A 16,387-nucleotide genomic window follows, 5' to 3' on the forward strand; every position below is an offset into this window, starting at 1 on the left:
AAGGAAGTAAGCGAGCTAGTACTGTGGATATGTGGGGAAGAGAGTTCCTAAGAGAGAGCGCCAAAGGGCAAAAGCCAGGCAGGAGCACGGCTGGTGGGTTGGAGGGGCAACGCAGTCGGAGGTGCAGGCCGGTGTGGCTGGGGCTGAGTGGGTGAGAGGGACTTGAGGTCAGAGTCTGCTGAGAACAAGACGAAACATGGCTTTGCAAAAAGGCTTTTGACTTTCATTTTGAAATTGGAAGCCATTGGAGGGTTTTAAGTGTTCACAGAGGACTCTGAGCACTGTGTGGAGAAGAAACTAATGGGGACGAAAGGGCAGAAGAAAGGAGACCACTAAGGAGGCTATACATTAAGGTCACGTTCTGGATACATTTTGAGGTAGTGCATAGGATTTGTTGGTTGATTGGATGTCAGATGTGAAAGAAGGAAGATTCAAAGATGACACCAAAGGTTTTGAGCATTTGCAAGAATGGAGTTGTCATTTACAGAAATGGGGAAGATGGGTCCACAGGATTTCTGATTTGACTAGTAGTTTTAGGAAGAAAGTGTGGAAATTCAAGGAAGAAAAAATTTGACTTGATCATTGGTTCCTTAATTTTCTGCATCTTTTCTGACAGTCTTGTTTGTATTTGGATCACTTCTACCGCGGTTTTCTTGGGAGAAATACAGGTCCCAGTGTACTAACTTACAGGGATCCTTAGCCAGCCCTCTATGATTCAGTGTGGTCAGAAGCTGTGGGTACAGAAGAACTTTGGGGTAGATTCTGTCTCTGGGACATCCCTCATTTCATGGTTTCCTAGGGCTGCTTAACAAATTATTACAAAGGTGCTTGGTTTAAAACAACAGAAAATTATTCTCTCACAAGTTTTAAAAGCTAGAAGTCCAAAATCAAGGTGTCATGGGGCCATGCTCCCTCTGAAGCCTCTGGGGAAAAAGTCCTTCAGTTTCTTCTTCCTAGGTTCTGGTGGTTGCTGACCATTCTTGGTCTTCGTTTGCTTATACATGCGTCCTTCCCTTTCTGCCTCCCATCAGGGGATGGCATTCTGTTTCTGTGTCCCTTTCGTCTTCATGTGGCCTTATAAAGACACTAATCATTAGATTTAGGGCCCACCCTAACTCAGCATGACCTCATTTTAACTTGACCCTATTTCCAAATAAGGCCACATTCACAGGTAATGGGGGGTTAGGACTTCAGCGTATCTTTTTGTGAGACAATGCAACGCACATCACATACTCTGATTTGGGTTTGATTATGAAGGTCTTTTTGGCTTAGGTATGTTTGAGGATAATACAGGAACTATTGAAAAAGTTAGAAAACAGGCCCCTCGGTGCTAGGGATGACCCATCTATTAGGATGAAATGAAAATTTTAATGTGCAATAAATTTACTTAAGCTAATTAAAGATTTAAAGGTAGGTTTATTTTGCATTATTTTTTCAAACTTGAAGACCTTAGGTTATGCAGTGGTAGAAATCATGAAAAAAATCATAAAACTGAAACTGGAAGAAGAGACATAGAATGACGAATTTTAAAATAAGAATTATAACCTGAATTTGATTGTCCAGAGGCCTGTGCAGTAGGTAGAAAAGCTCCAGCTGATGTTCCAAGTTTACGGTTTTGACAGTTGGGGCAGCAAGTTGGCAGAGATGGAATGCAAGGGACCCGGGTCCCTGAGCACCAGCACATGCTGCGGGAGCCCAGCCCCGCTTGCCCCACTGGCCTTTTCCTCACATTCCCCCGGGGCTGGGAAGGTGCCCAGATGGTTCATGGTACTTGGTCTTTAGCTGCTGCTCCCCTGCTGTGCAACACCCAGTACATGACATTCTTCAGTGGTGTGTCAGGAGTTACTAGTATTTCCCTCTTGAAGTCACCACATGTCAAGTCTAGGGGTTGTTTATCAAAGGAAGTTTAAGTTCCCATTCTGATAGCACAATGATAGGACTGTATCAGGTTTAGCAGCCTAATAAATTCCTTAGCAACAGTATACATTCATAGCCACTGTGAGTTTTTATGGAGCTCCTGTTGTTTACAGGTTGGACAGCAGCTGTGTGCAAGTTGGACAGATGGGAGATGAGTAAAGAGATAGGGCTCTTTCTAGCCTTCAGGAAATTCAAAGTTAGGAGAAGACCCAACAGGAATCAAGTTCACACAAAAACTGATAAAGCTGCCACAACATTGGAGCCAATAGGAAAACATCTCTAAATGTATCATTTAATAAATACCTGCGGGCGCCTGGGTGGCTCAGTGGGTTAAAGCGTCTGCCTTCGGCTCAGTTCATGATCTCAGGCTCCCTCTCCCCCTCCTGCATGCTCGTTCTCTCTCTCTCTCTCTCTCTCTCTCTCGGTCTCTCTCACTTTCTCTGTGTGTCAAACAAAATTTTGAAAAAAAAAAAAAAAAATCTGGACAGAGAGTGGGAGAAGCTAGCCACAGGGATCTGTAGAAGAACACCAGAGACTTTAATAGTGAAGGCCTCAAGCAACAGCGCCTTCGTTTCGATTTTCCTGCCTCAGTGGTTTGGTTGGGCATCAGTTCCCAAGGAAAGCCTGTCAGGCCAGACTGCTCACCTGTTCTCTGGCCCAGTATTGCCTGGTTTTCCCAGGTCATCTGGGCACTTCCGTGGTCCCAGTGAATCCACAGCTGCTAGGGTGAAAGGTGTAGGGGTGAGTGAGAAGGGCACTGGCTCCCCCTGAGCTGCCTGGCTCCGGGCTTGTGTTACTGCCTGGCTCCAGTGTGGCCCAGTCACATGGACCCTTAGAAAGGGGACTATTTAGAGTATTCCTCAAAAAGGGAGCCTCATTTCATGTCTCTTAAGTGGGAATGCAGCCACAACTATGTCCTCAGGGCAGGGACCAGTGGGGAAGCCACCATACTTTTTAGGTGACCGCAGGGCAAGTAATGTACAGACATCATTTCCTTTGACTAATCTTTTGTAATCCTGGCCCAGATGTGGCTCCTGCAAGTGGTTAAAGTTCTTTGTCTAAGTTGAGATTTTTAATTTAGGACCCAGATGGGGTAGGAGGTAAACTTCCAAAAGGTCTCTTTTACTCAGTGTGTCACTGTCCTGGATTCCTGGCAGGCAGCAGTTTCATGAGAAAAGCAGATTTCAGCCTGACGCATGTGCTCGGTGAGACATGGGGTACAACTACTTAGCCCTCATGCAGCCTGTCTGCTCACTGGACAGAGCAGAACCCTCTGGTGCCCTGTCCGCTCCGCAGCAGTGGCAGCTCCAGGCGCCTGGCCCAGGCCATGGAAAACCTTGAGAGACAGTCTGTTATGGGGCCAGAGCTTTGTCCTGGTATTTCCTGGCCTTTGTCTGTCTGGTATAACTTCATGTACTGAGACGCCTGTTTTGAGTCCACTTCCTCCTGGGGGAAGAGCACAGCTGCCTTCCACAGAGCACTTCTGCTTCCTGCAACCGAATAACCACTTCCTCCCCGCTCAGGCCTGTTGGTGGGAGGAGGGGAGCACTCTGGTCAGGTGTGTGTGTACCTGGCCCCCATTAGACAGTATGCTACTGGAAGTCACTGGTCACACAGGAGAAGCCATTACCATTGGCCATAAAAGCTGCATCTGCCAACCTGGCCCACACCTCCTAACTCTGGTTTCTTTCTCACACTGCAGCAGAAAAAATCCTACCTGGAGCGGAGTGTGAAGGAAGCTGAGGACAACATCCGGGAGATGCTGATGGCACGAAGGGCACAGTAGGAAATCTCTAGCAGAAGCTTCCTGCCCCCTCCCATTCCTGGCAAGGGCAGAGGGGCGCATGTGGGGAAAGCATCCTCTCTTCTGCCCTGATGGACTTTTTATTTGGATGATCTGGTAACCCTATGTTTTCTACTTCACCCTGATCCCCTTCCAGATCCCAACTCTGGGTTTTTTGTCCTGGCTCTGTCTGCCACCCCTGCCCAGAACACTCTTCTCCCCTGGGGGTGAGTCACCAACTCCCAAGAGAGGGAAGCTGGGAGCCAGGACATAGGGGAGCTCTGCCCAAGCCTATCACTAGTTATGCTGCTTAGACCAATAAAAGGCATCTGTTCCCCCAGCCACTCTACTAAGTCTGCCTTTCTCAAGCCAAAGGATGAGAACCAAGGGCCAGAGAAGCAGAAGCTTTCAACCTCAGCTCCCTCCCTGTTCTGTCTCCCTCCAGGGCTTTGGCTCTGTTCCTTCTTTATTGAAGCCTTTCCTGCCCTTTTTTTTCCCCTTTCTGTTCCTTTGAGTAAATCCCTCACCTTCTGAGCCTCCCTGCAGATAAGGAAGGAAGGAAACCAGGGCATAGCTGAATTCAAGTAACTGTGGTGGCAGTGTGCCCAAAGATTCCTTCCTCTTCCTCACAAATGTTCCTGAAGAAAATGCAGTAATAAACCAGCAGTACCTCCATGGCTGTCTGATCCTCTGGCCAGTGTCATAGAGGTGGACACTCCTAGAGGCTCAGGGGCAGTGGTGTGCTGGAGCTCACTTGTACTGGCTCGTGAGAGGCAATTATTAAAACAAGTGTTAGCACTATTTCAAGCCAGTTGTGAAACACAGCCATTATTAAAAATTAAGTTAGGTAAATATACACAAATTTAAGAGTAATAAATATTCAGAACTTACCTCCTTCCTAATTACTAAATCTGGCCATTATCTATGTTTTTGATGTTAACAGTCTATTGTATCTGGATGATGGAAATGCTACATAATGGTGCACTCCTGCGCTTTTCTTCCCAACTCTGCGTTCAGGACATCATGTTGGTAGCTTGAAATCAGCTATTGTGGGACCATTTACTCCACAGAATCAGGTGATGGATAAAATAAGGATTTGTTTTAAAGAGCACTGGTAGTTAAATATTTATGAGCACATCACTGCTTCAGAGTGAAAGTGGGCAGAGAGCTGTCAACTGCAGCCTCCCAGGGCTGGCCGAGCCAGCTAGCTGAAGGAAAAGGACTCTGTTACGGCGGCTCAGCGCCACCCAGCGGCCAAAGCTGAGATTGGGTGGCCTGCCTCTCTGGCTTGTTGGATGACAGCTCTTCTCTTTCCTGTGTGTGTGGAGGGAGGCTGGGGGCGTGGAGGGCGGGCAGCAGAAAAGAAGGCATAGGCTCTGGGTAAAAGCACCTACAGCAGCTTGGTGAGCCTGTCTCCGGGTGGGACGGGGGAGAAAATGCTAGCCTGGTGAGGGCCCCAGGGAGCCTGCCTTCTGAATGTAGACTCCCTCGTCACAGGGGACAGTGGCTACTAGCGGAGAAACCCAGGGCTTATATTTTGTCTGGAATAATTCATTCAGTTGAGGTTTAGACAAATTTATTGAAACATACAGGGTGTTAGCAGAGAAATCATTCAGTGGTATTACATCATGTCACTACCTTGATTGTATAATTTTAAAATTATAAATATATAACTAAGCCTTTGGCCAAAAAAATAAAAGTCATTTAGCACATTTGTGAAAGGCCAATAAGAAATGGATTTTAAACATTAAAAAGATAAAGTCACTGAATTAAACAGCAGCGCAACCCCTGCTAATCTAGAATCCCACTGTGTCGAAGGTAGAAGTGTCTGTGCAGAGCTAGTCATTTTCCTTGATTTCAGCAATCAGAAGAGATGGGGCAGGCCCACCTGCTGAAGGTGGTGGCAGAGCTGGCAGGACAGGGAGGCTGGGCTGGTCAGGTGAGCATGTCCCAGAGACAGCAGCAACAGAGCGCAGTCCAGCAGGCTGTGAGGCAGGTGGATGGGCCCAGGTCATCCCTTCTTTGGTCTTCCACCACATACACTGGAGGGAGAAGAGGGAGGGTGAGAATGAACTGGCACAAAGCCCAGGCCCCACAGAGCCAGGGCCTCCCAAACCAGGGGTGGACTGTGGCAGCCGAGAGCCACTGGGCAGACTGGGGGCAGCCTTTCATTTACACTGTGGCAGCTGTTAGGAGGAAGGGTGGCTTAGCTCCCCAACTACTTTCTCTTCCTCCTCCTAAGGACTTTTATCCCTGCCGGGACAAGATGGCCTCACACGAAGGCAGGGACATTTCTTGTCTGGCCAGAGTTGGTTAGCCCTGCTTGCTTTAGAAACCAGGCAGCAGTGTGTCCTGTACCCTACTGGTATTTCCTCAGATACCGTTATGCCATCTCCCAAAAGAAGGCATAAAGTTCCTAAAAAGGAACTGCAGGCCCTAAGAGAATAACCAAGAGTCCTGGTTTTTCAAACCTGGGCAATGCCCACTATCACGTGTGCCCCAGCCTCTTACCTTTCACACACAGTGGTGGGGGGCAGGGATGAAGACCTGGTCAAGTGAGAGGGATGGCTGGAACCTAGCACCCTGGCTTTTTCGCAGAATGGAGGTAGAACTCTAATAAGCCCTCTCAGGGCTAAGTGCTCTATTAAGAAATTTGAGTGCTACACAAATCCACAGGTCAAAAAGGACCCCAACTTCGCTAGTCAGCTGACTTGGCGGCCGACGTCAGCCTTCCTTCCGGAAAGCACATACTTAAAATGGCTGATGGTCAACCTTGGTCTCAGAGGGTCTGTGGCCCCTTTTAAGAAAATTTGAAGACGACCACCACCACTAAACTCATAAGTAGTAAGGATTTTAAACTTTTTCAAAGTTAATGGATACATGAATCTTACAAGTTAAATTGGTCCTTTGGCAGTCTTCTTTCAGTTCTATTTTTGTGTATCTATTTTTATACCTCCTCTCTCGGAAGCCTGGTATGGTAGCTCGAACACTCTGGGTTAGTAGTGAGCTTTTCCAGGTCCCACTGAGTCAGCCACCCTCCACAGACCTCCCTTCTCTTGTGGCACAGCTTTCAACTCAGCCTGCTTTCCTTTGGCCCCACTCAGCAACACAAGCAAAACTGTTCTGAGGTCTGGGAGACAAGACCCAGCCCCAGGGAAGCCTAGTGAAAGAGGAGAAGACATTTATTCTGAGGCCTGATAAGGTACGTTACCTGATTTAGTCCTAATAGCAGTACCTGAACATAGACACTACCGTCATTCCCATGTCACAGGTAAGCAATGCAACGCTTCGAGAGGTTAAGTCTCTCGTCCAAGCATACATAAGCAGCCAGAGGCAGGCTCAGGGTCTGAACCCAGGCCCCTGGCAAGCCAGATTTGCCCAGGCCCATCTGGGGTAGAAAAGGGATCGGGAAGAACGCAGGACTGAATGCGCTCTAGGACCATCCTCTCTCTCACCAGCCAGAGCTCACCCCACCCACTAAAGGCATGCACAGTCCAAACCCCTGGGGCCACCTCGGCAGGAGAGCCCTTTTCACCTGCTCTCTGCCCAGGTGACCTACCCAAGTCCCAGCCTCCTTTCATCCTGCAGTGGGCAGCTTCAGACAAGGAAATGAACGTAACAGAATGCACACTCCCCAGAATAATCCCTTACTGTATTCTACTTGCCAGAGGACCAGCTCTTCTGCCCTTGAGACAGAAGGGCCCTCTCCCCTGCCAGCTCTGTAGAAACCACCTGCCTCATCTAGGCCTGAGACCCTACCTGGTTGCTATGTGAGAGGTCCTGCAGCCTCTCTTAAGCTACCATTTGTTGAGATCACAAATGTGCCGGGACCTGTGCCAACAGCCTTCTATACATAATACCACTCAGTCTTCACAACCCTGTGGTACAGGCATCGGGACACCCATCCTCACTGCTTCTCCCCTCCCATTTTACCACGGGACCTTGGGCAACTTCATCAGGGAAACTTCCTCTAACACCTTTCTCCTTCAGTGTAGTCAGGTTTGTCCTTGCTAAGGCTTATTTCACTTGACAGGCGCTGAAACCTGGGGCAATGGGGACTTGGAGCTCATTGCTCCCAGAGAGTGTGCTTACAGGGATGGGGTCAGGGGGGATTGGGGGGGGGGTTAGAAATAATCCATCTGGCTACAGGACAGGAGACTTCAAACCAAAGGGCTGCGTCAACCTCATTTTATGGGGGGCGGCGGGGGGGTGCGGGGTAAGTTCTCAGCATACCTTAGAAACCCTGTCACTTATTTCCTGGAGTGCCGAATCTTCTGAAGCCCTTATGACTTTTTCCTTTCCATTAGGTGACAACAGAACCTCTACCCCCAAACTACTGAAAAAGTAGGGGGTGGAAGAGGGTGTGGGGAGGGTAGGTCTGGAGGTAGGAGTAATGTGTAAGTTTTCCTTGCTTTTCTGTCACCCAAAGCAGGGGTGACTGGCCCAGGAGAAAGCTCTTGAGGAAGGCCTCACAGTTCCTCACAGCACCCACTGGGGGGCTCTCGAATGGCATACAACTTTGTCTTCCGAGATGCCCTGCCTACGGGTAGGATCTGAGGTCCTGCACCTCCAGAGGGTGCCTCCTGCACTGGGCAACACGGCCCAGTCTTCCCCAGCATACACCCCACCGGGGGCCCTCACGGCTCCTCACCTACTCCCCCACCCACTGGGTCAGACTGGGTCAGTCTGTCCGCCAGCTCCTATACGTCCTGGCTGACTGGCCGGTTGGAATGCAGCCCACTCTGCCTGCGGCCCGGGGTACTCGAAACCCGGGGACGCGTGTGCCCTGAAGCAGCCCCGGCAGAACTGCTTTCCCAGCAGGAGCCCCGCTGTGGCAGAGAGACCCTACCTGGTTGCTATGTGAGAGGTCCTGCAGCCTCTCTTAAGCTACCATTTGTTGAGATCACAAATGTGCCGGGACGCCAGCACTCGTGTTCATACCCAGGCCTTCCTGGCAAGTGGCCTCCGCCGGCACGCAGGGCATAGAAAGGGGGCAAGCACCACAGTTATGGACGATGTTAAACATTAGGGAAAACTAGGTGAACAGAAACTACTCTCTGCAACTCTTCTGTGAGTCTAAAAATTATTTCGAAATACCAGACTTTAAAAAGGGGTGGGAGAAGGCGTTGTCCTTCCGGGTATGTCAGCAGTCTGCCCAGGTGGGGAGGCAGGTTCTGATACCTGTAGGCACTGCTCAGACGGAGCTCCTCCTCAGAGATCAAATGCCCCGCTGTGGCCAGCCTGGGCCCCAGCTCCCGATGGATACGGGCAGGGCCTTAGGGATTGGCTTATAGCCACCTCAGCCAGAAGGCCCGCCCTCCCCATTCGGGTCTGGTGTCTCAGTGCCAAGACCACCAAACTCAAACCTCTGCCCCACGCCGTGCAAGAAGGGACTCTGTTCCCAGAAAACTACAGCTGAGTGGGGGATCAGCTCCAACGGTCCCCTCACCAGCGGGTGTCGCTTGTCCCAGATAGCCCTTTGACAGCGCCCCTCAGTGAGGGGCAGGTACTCAGAGCTTTGCCACAGGAATGCAAGTGCACAAGTGTGTGTGTGGTGGTAGAGAGGGCAGCTGGGGGTGTGTGCAGGGAGGGGTGTATGTGCACCCAGCTGTGACCCAAAGACCTAGACTAGGTCAGAAAGGCTTAGGTTAGTCTTGGGTGCTGGGCAGCTTTGGAAGGAGCCGAGCAGCTCCTGGGAGAGGTTCCCACCAACCTTTCTTGACTCTGTGCTGGAAGCAGAGACAACAGACGTTAGGTAACTGGAGGCATGTGGCCCCCTGTGCCCAACTACCTGCCCACCAAGCCCTGGGGTCTTCTGCATAGTCACCAGCCCACCGCAACCCCGACCGCCAGACCCCCCAGCCAGCAGTCCCAAGTTCTGGCACTGCCGTGTTGTACAAGCTAACGGTGCCATTTATGGGCGCTACTCAGAAACCTGCTTCTGGGCAGCAGTGCGCACATGGGGCGCCAGGCAACAGCAGGGCCAGGGCAGAGATGACCTGAAGAAATGTGAGCAGAGGCCTTCTCAGCTGAAGGCTCCAACACCTCAGTCAGCCCTACCCTGGAATCCGAAACCTTTACTTGAACAGCTCAGACATTTTAAATGATTCATCAAGTGCTTTGAAGTGGCGATAGAGCATTATCAGGCCCTTCCTGTTTGTGTGTGCACCTGTACACAGTCCCAACCCAGGAGAGCTAATAAGGAGAAGCAAACAGAAAGACTGGGCCTCCCGGAGAGTTCTGATGTTTGGGACTTTTATGCTGCAGTTACTAGAAGGCTGCCCCTTGGCCTCTCACGGCCCACACCACTGACGGGCACCCAGGACTGCTCCACAACCGCTAAGACCACCGCGGCCAAAAGAGCTCCCAGGAAGTACCCTCAGCAGAGGTGATGGCTTTGCCAGAGGCAGGAGCCTTATAGTCTGTGCTGAGCTGCTCTCGCCCAGTCTTGAGAATCTAAGACCAACAGAAGAAAGCCAGTCTTGCAGGAGGTATCAGAGGACGCCAAAACAGCCCTCCTACTGCTCAGACCAAGAGGTAGGGAGGGGCAGATCTTTAAGCATTTTAGCAATAAGCAAGATCTCAAGATAGCCATACGGATGGATCCTGTTCCTTCCATGCAAGTGGCAGAGAGGAGAGCACACAACTTGCTGAGGACTCACTTCAGCTTTGCTTGGATGTGCGTGTGCAGCGGGATCACTTACTACTCAGGACAAGGAGCTACACTGATGAGAAAAGATGTTCTAAAGGCAGTACCACTGTGCCACCTGCCCTCAGAGCCCACGAGTTCCAGGTATGTATGCTGAGGGGGAGAGTGATGGGCGAAGGGTGGCCAGAAATGATGGAGGTGAATGAGGGGGCGTAGTTCCATTGGAGCGTGGAGGTTAAAAGCAGGACAGGGTGGGAAGCCTTCTCCTTTCCTAGTCTTCCACATGCAGGTGGGATTTGGGCTGGCAGCACCGGCACAGCCCGGCCTGGGCTCTCCGACAGCAGCTGCCTTTGCTGGGCTAAGCTCAGCACCTTCCCCAGGCCTCCTGGCCCACTTTGCCCACTCTGCTCCTCATGCTTCCTGTTCCCGCAGCTTCACAGCCACACTGTCTGTGAAACTGAGTCAGACGAGGCCGTGTCTCCCAAGTCCCTGTCCCTCCCTCTTGCTTCAGTGTTCCAAGATACCCACTCCAGGGTGCAACAGTATGGGAGCTAGCCAGCCAGTTTACCCCCCCAACGCATGCAGCTGACTGCCATCCAAGTGATCATGAAGCCCCCCATCATTCTTTAGGCATCGGGTGCCAGGTGTTTATGTGGTTTGGTCTGGAAAAGGTGAGAACGTGCTGACCTGCATGTGGGTGGGTGTTCTGAGATCTCCACCAGTGTAGTTGCCACCATCCTATGAAGGAGGCAGCTGCTAGACAAAACCTAGATGGAGCCTTTGGAGAGATCTGACAAGGCTCTAAGGAGCCCCAGTCCCCCTGGCCCCCAACCCCCTTGTGGGTCAGTCATAAGGCCAGTTTGCATGCTAGCCCTTCCCACCCCAATCAGTCCTATAAACAGTAGACCTGATAAGCTTTTTTTCATAAACAAAAAAAAGCACATTTGGACACGCTGTGTGACAAGTAGGACTGCATTGCCACCACCTCCTGCGGCCCCATCCTTGGGCTAGACCTGCTGGGCCAGCTGGGACAGAGTCGGCTGTAGACACTGCGACAGTTGAGAACCTTGTGGATGCCAGAATTGCAGGTGAAACTGCCTTGGGGGATCAGGTTGACCAGTTATTTCATGGCAAAAAAAAAAAAAATGCAGAGTTCAAAGAAGGGAAGTAACTTGACTGAGGTCACATAGTGAATTTAAGGCAAGTCCTGGCTTGTCCCCCAATCTTCCTGCCACCTCTGTTTATCAGTTAGGCTCACTTCAAATCGGACAGTAGCCTGGCTGCAAGGGACCTGAAATGTGGCTGTGTATGGAGGGGTGAAAGTCCTCCCTTCTCGCTAGGCCCCGTTCTCCCTTGAAATCGAAGGTCTGTGTTGGAGGGCAAGATCCAGTTCTTGTCCTGTTTTAGAGTGTGTCCCTGAGACAGTCAAGAGTCTACTACTACAGAATGACCTGGTCCAGCAGTTGACTGTCAGCTGGGAGGCAGAGTGAATTTCAGGGTCCTTCTCAACATCCACTTGGCAGTCCTCAGGCAGGCAGGCGGGTGGGTGTGCTGGCCCAGAACAAGGCACCTCCTGGGGGTGGGGGGAGGAGGGGTGACTGTGTGCTCTAAGGACAGTGGCTATGTACATGAGCTCCAGAGGGGCAGTGTCCAAGTTCCGATCCTGATGCTGCCACTGGCTGGCTTTGTGACCCTGGACAAGTCCGAGCTTTCCTGTGCCCCAGTCTTCTCATTGCACAATGGAGGTGGGGGTGGGGGAGTAGTATCTAAGAGCCTAGATTTTCTGACGAAAACATAAACAAATCAAGTGCTTGCCCAAGCCCTTGCATAAAGTGAAGCAGGGAAGAGGACTTCCGTAGGAGCCACAATGTGATGGTGTCCTACAGAAGAAATCACCAGAAATCTGTTTTCTTATTCTGGGTCTGTGTACATGGAGGGGCTCCTCAATCAATCCACATTCAGACTGGTATTTGTGTGTGTGGCCCCAAATTGTCACAGGATTACAAAAGCAGGGACACTGGCAGTCCATGCAAAGCAAAAGCTGCTCAAAGAAAAGGAAAGGCAAGACAACCCAGAGAAGCAGCAAGGGGCCAGGGAGGCAGCGTACCCAAAGCTTCAGCTGTTAAGGGCCCTCAGAGACTAGAGAGGGTGAATTATTTAGAAACATCTCATTTCCTTAGATAAAGAGAGTAAGAAAACCCTCATACATGTGCATGTGAGCATCTGCCTAGATAGGACGAGTCTATGGCGGTCATTAAGACAATGCAGACACAAAGGTCCACAGAAGAACAGGACAGGAAACAATATGAAAGGATGGTCAAGGAGGAAGGAATGTACACATTTCAAAGATGAAGGACTGAAGAGTAAGGTGTTTCTCCTTACGCCTTAAAGAAGAAAAAAAAGGCCAATCAAATGTGATGAGCCCACAACTGAATCTCAAAAATTCCAGCAGGATTGGTAGCCATGTTCACTGAATGTCAGGAAAGGGACTGAATTCTCTAGGGATAAATGTGTCTTTACAGAGGCAGCTCCCTCCAGTCCCATTTTTCAGTCTAGAAAAAGTACAGAAGTGCAATAAGGGAGCTGACACCATTTTTTGTCCATGGTCATACAATATTCAAGTGAAAAGACCATCTTCCTCCTCCCACCTCCCAAACGGAGGCGCTGCAGAAGCAAACAAGGTTGCCAAGGAGGTCGAACAGGGCAGGGTGTGTGGTAGGGAGGGCAGAAGTGTGTGTCACTTTCCTCATGCGGAACTCAGTGCAGTGCTAGAGATCCAGAAGTGCTTGGTACTTTACCATGCTATGTAAGCAGGAGAGTGGAACCCACTCCACTTAAGAAACAGAAAATAAAGGCTTCTCCCACCCACACCATCATGCCCCAGCAAAAGAACAGGCCCAAACCAGGGCCCATATCCCTGCTACCAACGTGGGAGTCAGGCAGACCTGAGCTGAGATGCTGGCTCTGTTCTTCCACAGCTGGATGGCACAACGTGGGAAAATACGATATGGACAAAGAGGAGTAGTATTAGGATAGGTCAAAAAAGATCTCAATTTACTAACAGGTAAGTTTCATCATGGGGTTTCCTAAATAATGCAATCATACAGTACATTTCAAAAATAGTCCGTCTCTGGCAGACACTATAGATCTGGCCACAGAAACAGAATGGATGTGCAGCTCTGGCAGAGCGCCGTCTGCCTTCCTGTTTGCTGGCCCTGCAGCACGGGCCTCCGGCCCCGAAGAATGCCGGAATCTGCACATCACCGCATGCCCCAAGCGGACTGGAGGACGGCCGGCTCGGGGATGAGGGGGCTCAGCCAGCTGAGTTTATAAAACTCCAGAGTTACAGATCTTTTTTTTGTGTATCTGAGGAGATAATCAAGAGCTTCTCATGCTGGTGAGAAGAAAATAAGCCACCAAAAGGGAATCTCGAATGTTTACTAAGGTGACAGTCCCAGTTCTGTTGCACGAGACTTTAGTGAGTAATCTCATGTACCGTGAGGGGAAAAGACACCTTAGAATAACCTGTGTTTCTCATTTAGTTCGGGGGGTAAAAAGCAATCTTTCTTTTATTCTAAAGACAGTCAAGAGCATGGGGAGGGGACTGAACGTCACTAATGGGAAGAAGTAAACAAGACGAGAACACAAGCAACAGCTGATTTCTTAGCACCCCACTATTTCACTAGAAGTCCGTCTGTACCACTGTCTCAGACCAGAAGGACCATGGGCGTGAACTGAGAAGATGTCACTGTAAGGGTCCAAGGGGAGAGAGGGGCCAACAAGTAAGCGAAGCTCCCACAATGACACTACAGTAAAGGGGAGGAAGCAGTTCGTTTTATCATGGTAGATCATGAGTATATTTCTAATGCAGTTTTTGGAGAAGTATGAGTGAGGCTGCTATGCCAAGGAGAAGAAATTAAAGAAAATCTAGAGAAACAATCTGACCATGCCCAGTACACAACAGTTCTACGACCCTGAATACAGAGAATCTAATGGCTGGCTAACGGCACACAGTCTTGCTTATGACCTGCTCAGAAGTGAGATAGACCAAAGTTGTGAATGATGGTGGCTGACTTGCCTGACAAGCCCCTCAACATTCTGGTTGTCTTTTCCCAGCCATTTCTACCTGATTTGATACATAATCACACCTCCTTTACTGCCAGACTTCAAAAGACACCACTATAATCAATCATAACCTCGGGCTTTAACTCTGGAATACTCACAACACAGCAAATGAAGGAACAGGCTGCCTTATGTCGTTAAAGGTTATAGCACATAAGAGTGAGCAAGCAGGGGCGCCTGGGTGGCCCAGTTGGTTGAGCATCTGACTCCTGGTTTCAGCTCAGGTTATCATCTAGGGATCATGAGATCGAGCCCTGTGTTGGGCTGTTGGACTCCTCTCTCCACAGCAAGTCTGCCTGAGATTCTCTCCCTCTCCTGCCCCCCACCAAGGGTTGTTCTCTCTCTCTCAAATAAATACATCTTTAAAAAAATAAAGAGTGAGCAAGCAATCCCACTTAAATACTCATCAGGCCCTGTAACGATCTACAGATTTAATGCAATTCTAATCAAAATCCTATCAGTGTTTTTTATAAACTCGTTCTAAAATTTATGGAAAGGCAAATGCACTAGAGTAACAATTTTGAGAAAGCAAGCTGGAAGAGCTACACTATCTTAAGATTTAATATAAAGCTAGTTATGGTATTCGCAAAGGGACTGACACAGAGCAAAGGAACAGGAGGGCAGTAACAGACCCACAGAAACATGGCCAGTTTATGTTTGACAGATATGCAAAAGCAATTGAATGGAGTGAGGATAGTCTCTTCAAATAAATGTTAAAAAAAAAAACAAAAAACCTGGCATGCAAAAACTGAAAACCAACTATTTTAAACTTCGTATTTTATATAAAAATTAACCCCAAATGGATCATAGATCTAAATGTAAAACATAAAACCAAAAACTAGAAGAAAACAGAAGAGGATCTTCATAACCAAGGAGTAGGCAGACTTCTCAGACCTGTTGCCAAAAGCACGCTCTAGAAAAGAAGAAAAATGAGAAATTGGACTTCATCAAAATTAAGACCCTTTTCTTTGTGGAAGACACTGTTAAGGGGATGAAAAGGAAAGTCGCAGACTGGGAGAAAACAGTTGCAAATAACATCTAACAGAGGACTTGTATTTAGTTTATATAAAGACTCTTAAAAAAGATTCCACAGTAACAAAACAACTCAGTTTAGTAGTGGCCAAAGTACTCCAACAGATACTTCACCAAAGAGGATATAAGGAGGGCAAATAAGTACATGGCAACATCATTAGCTATTTAAAAAATGCAAATTAAAACCACAACGAGATACCACGATACACCTATCAGAATGGCTAAAATAAAAAATACAGTATCAAGTACTGGCTAAGATACAGAGCAACTGGAACTGTCGTTCATTGCTGATGGGAAGGCAAAAGGGTATAGCCTCTCTGTAAAATCGTAGCAGTTTAAAGTTAAACATAATCATATGATCCAGAAATTCCACTCCTGCATATCCACCTTAGAGAAATAAAAAAACTTCTGTTCGCAAAAAAACTGTAGCAGTTTAAAGTTAAACATACACTAAATCATATGATCCAGAAATTCCATTTCTGGGTATTCACCTTAGAGAAATGAAACCTTATGTTCACACAAAAACCTGTACTCATGAATTTGTGACTACCAAGAAGTGGAAATAACCCAAATGTCCCTCAACAGGTGAATAAATAAATACACTGATACCTCCATACAGTGGAATGCTACTCAGCATTATAAAGTACCCACCAGATCTTCATAGAATACACCAGCAGTTACACACATGATTTTATTTGCAAGGCAGTATCACAGGCATTCCAGGGCAAAACGCATCCAAACCAAATCTCCCTTTGCCAAATGTACTGGAAGGCTTTCTAATGTACTCCTCGGGTCCCCGGGCTTCCATAAAAAGGCAGGGGGGTGGTCCCTTCCTGCCTCAACAGCAATTCCACAGATTCTATTTTCCATACTGGAGTTACATT

At 48.8% G+C, this 16,387-nt stretch overlaps 2 protein-coding genes and 1 long non-coding RNA gene across 3 annotated transcripts in view; 2 read left to right on the forward strand and 1 right to left on the reverse strand.

Moving 5' to 3' along the window:
• Positions 1-4,040, forward strand: part of PFDN1 (prefoldin subunit 1) — a 68,179-nt gene extending 64,139 nt beyond the window's left edge. Inside the window, exon 4 of the mRNA XM_036124164.2 lies at positions 3,620-4,040. Within this exon, the coding sequence (XP_035980057.1) occupies positions 3,620-3,703 (84 nt within the window). The 3' untranslated portion in view covers positions 3,704-4,040. The remainder of the gene's footprint in view (positions 1-3,619) is intronic.
• Positions 1-16,387, forward strand: part of HBEGF (heparin binding EGF like growth factor) — a 385,453-nt gene that overhangs the window by 157,651 nt on the left and 211,415 nt on the right. The window lies entirely within an intron of this gene.
• LOC118555803 (uncharacterized) overlaps positions 5,260-16,387 on the reverse strand; it is a 60,142-nt gene continuing 49,014 nt past the window's right edge. Inside the window, exon 3 of the long non-coding RNA XR_013445830.1 lies at positions 5,260-5,742. This is a non-coding gene — a long non-coding RNA (uncharacterized LOC118555803). The remainder of the gene's footprint in view (positions 5,743-16,387) is intronic.

Source organism: Halichoerus grypus, chromosome 2 (assembly GCF_964656455.1).
Source record: "Halichoerus grypus chromosome 2, mHalGry1.hap1.1, whole genome shotgun sequence".
In the NCBI taxonomy this organism is placed as follows: Eukaryota; Metazoa; Chordata; class Mammalia; order Carnivora; family Phocidae; genus Halichoerus; species Halichoerus grypus.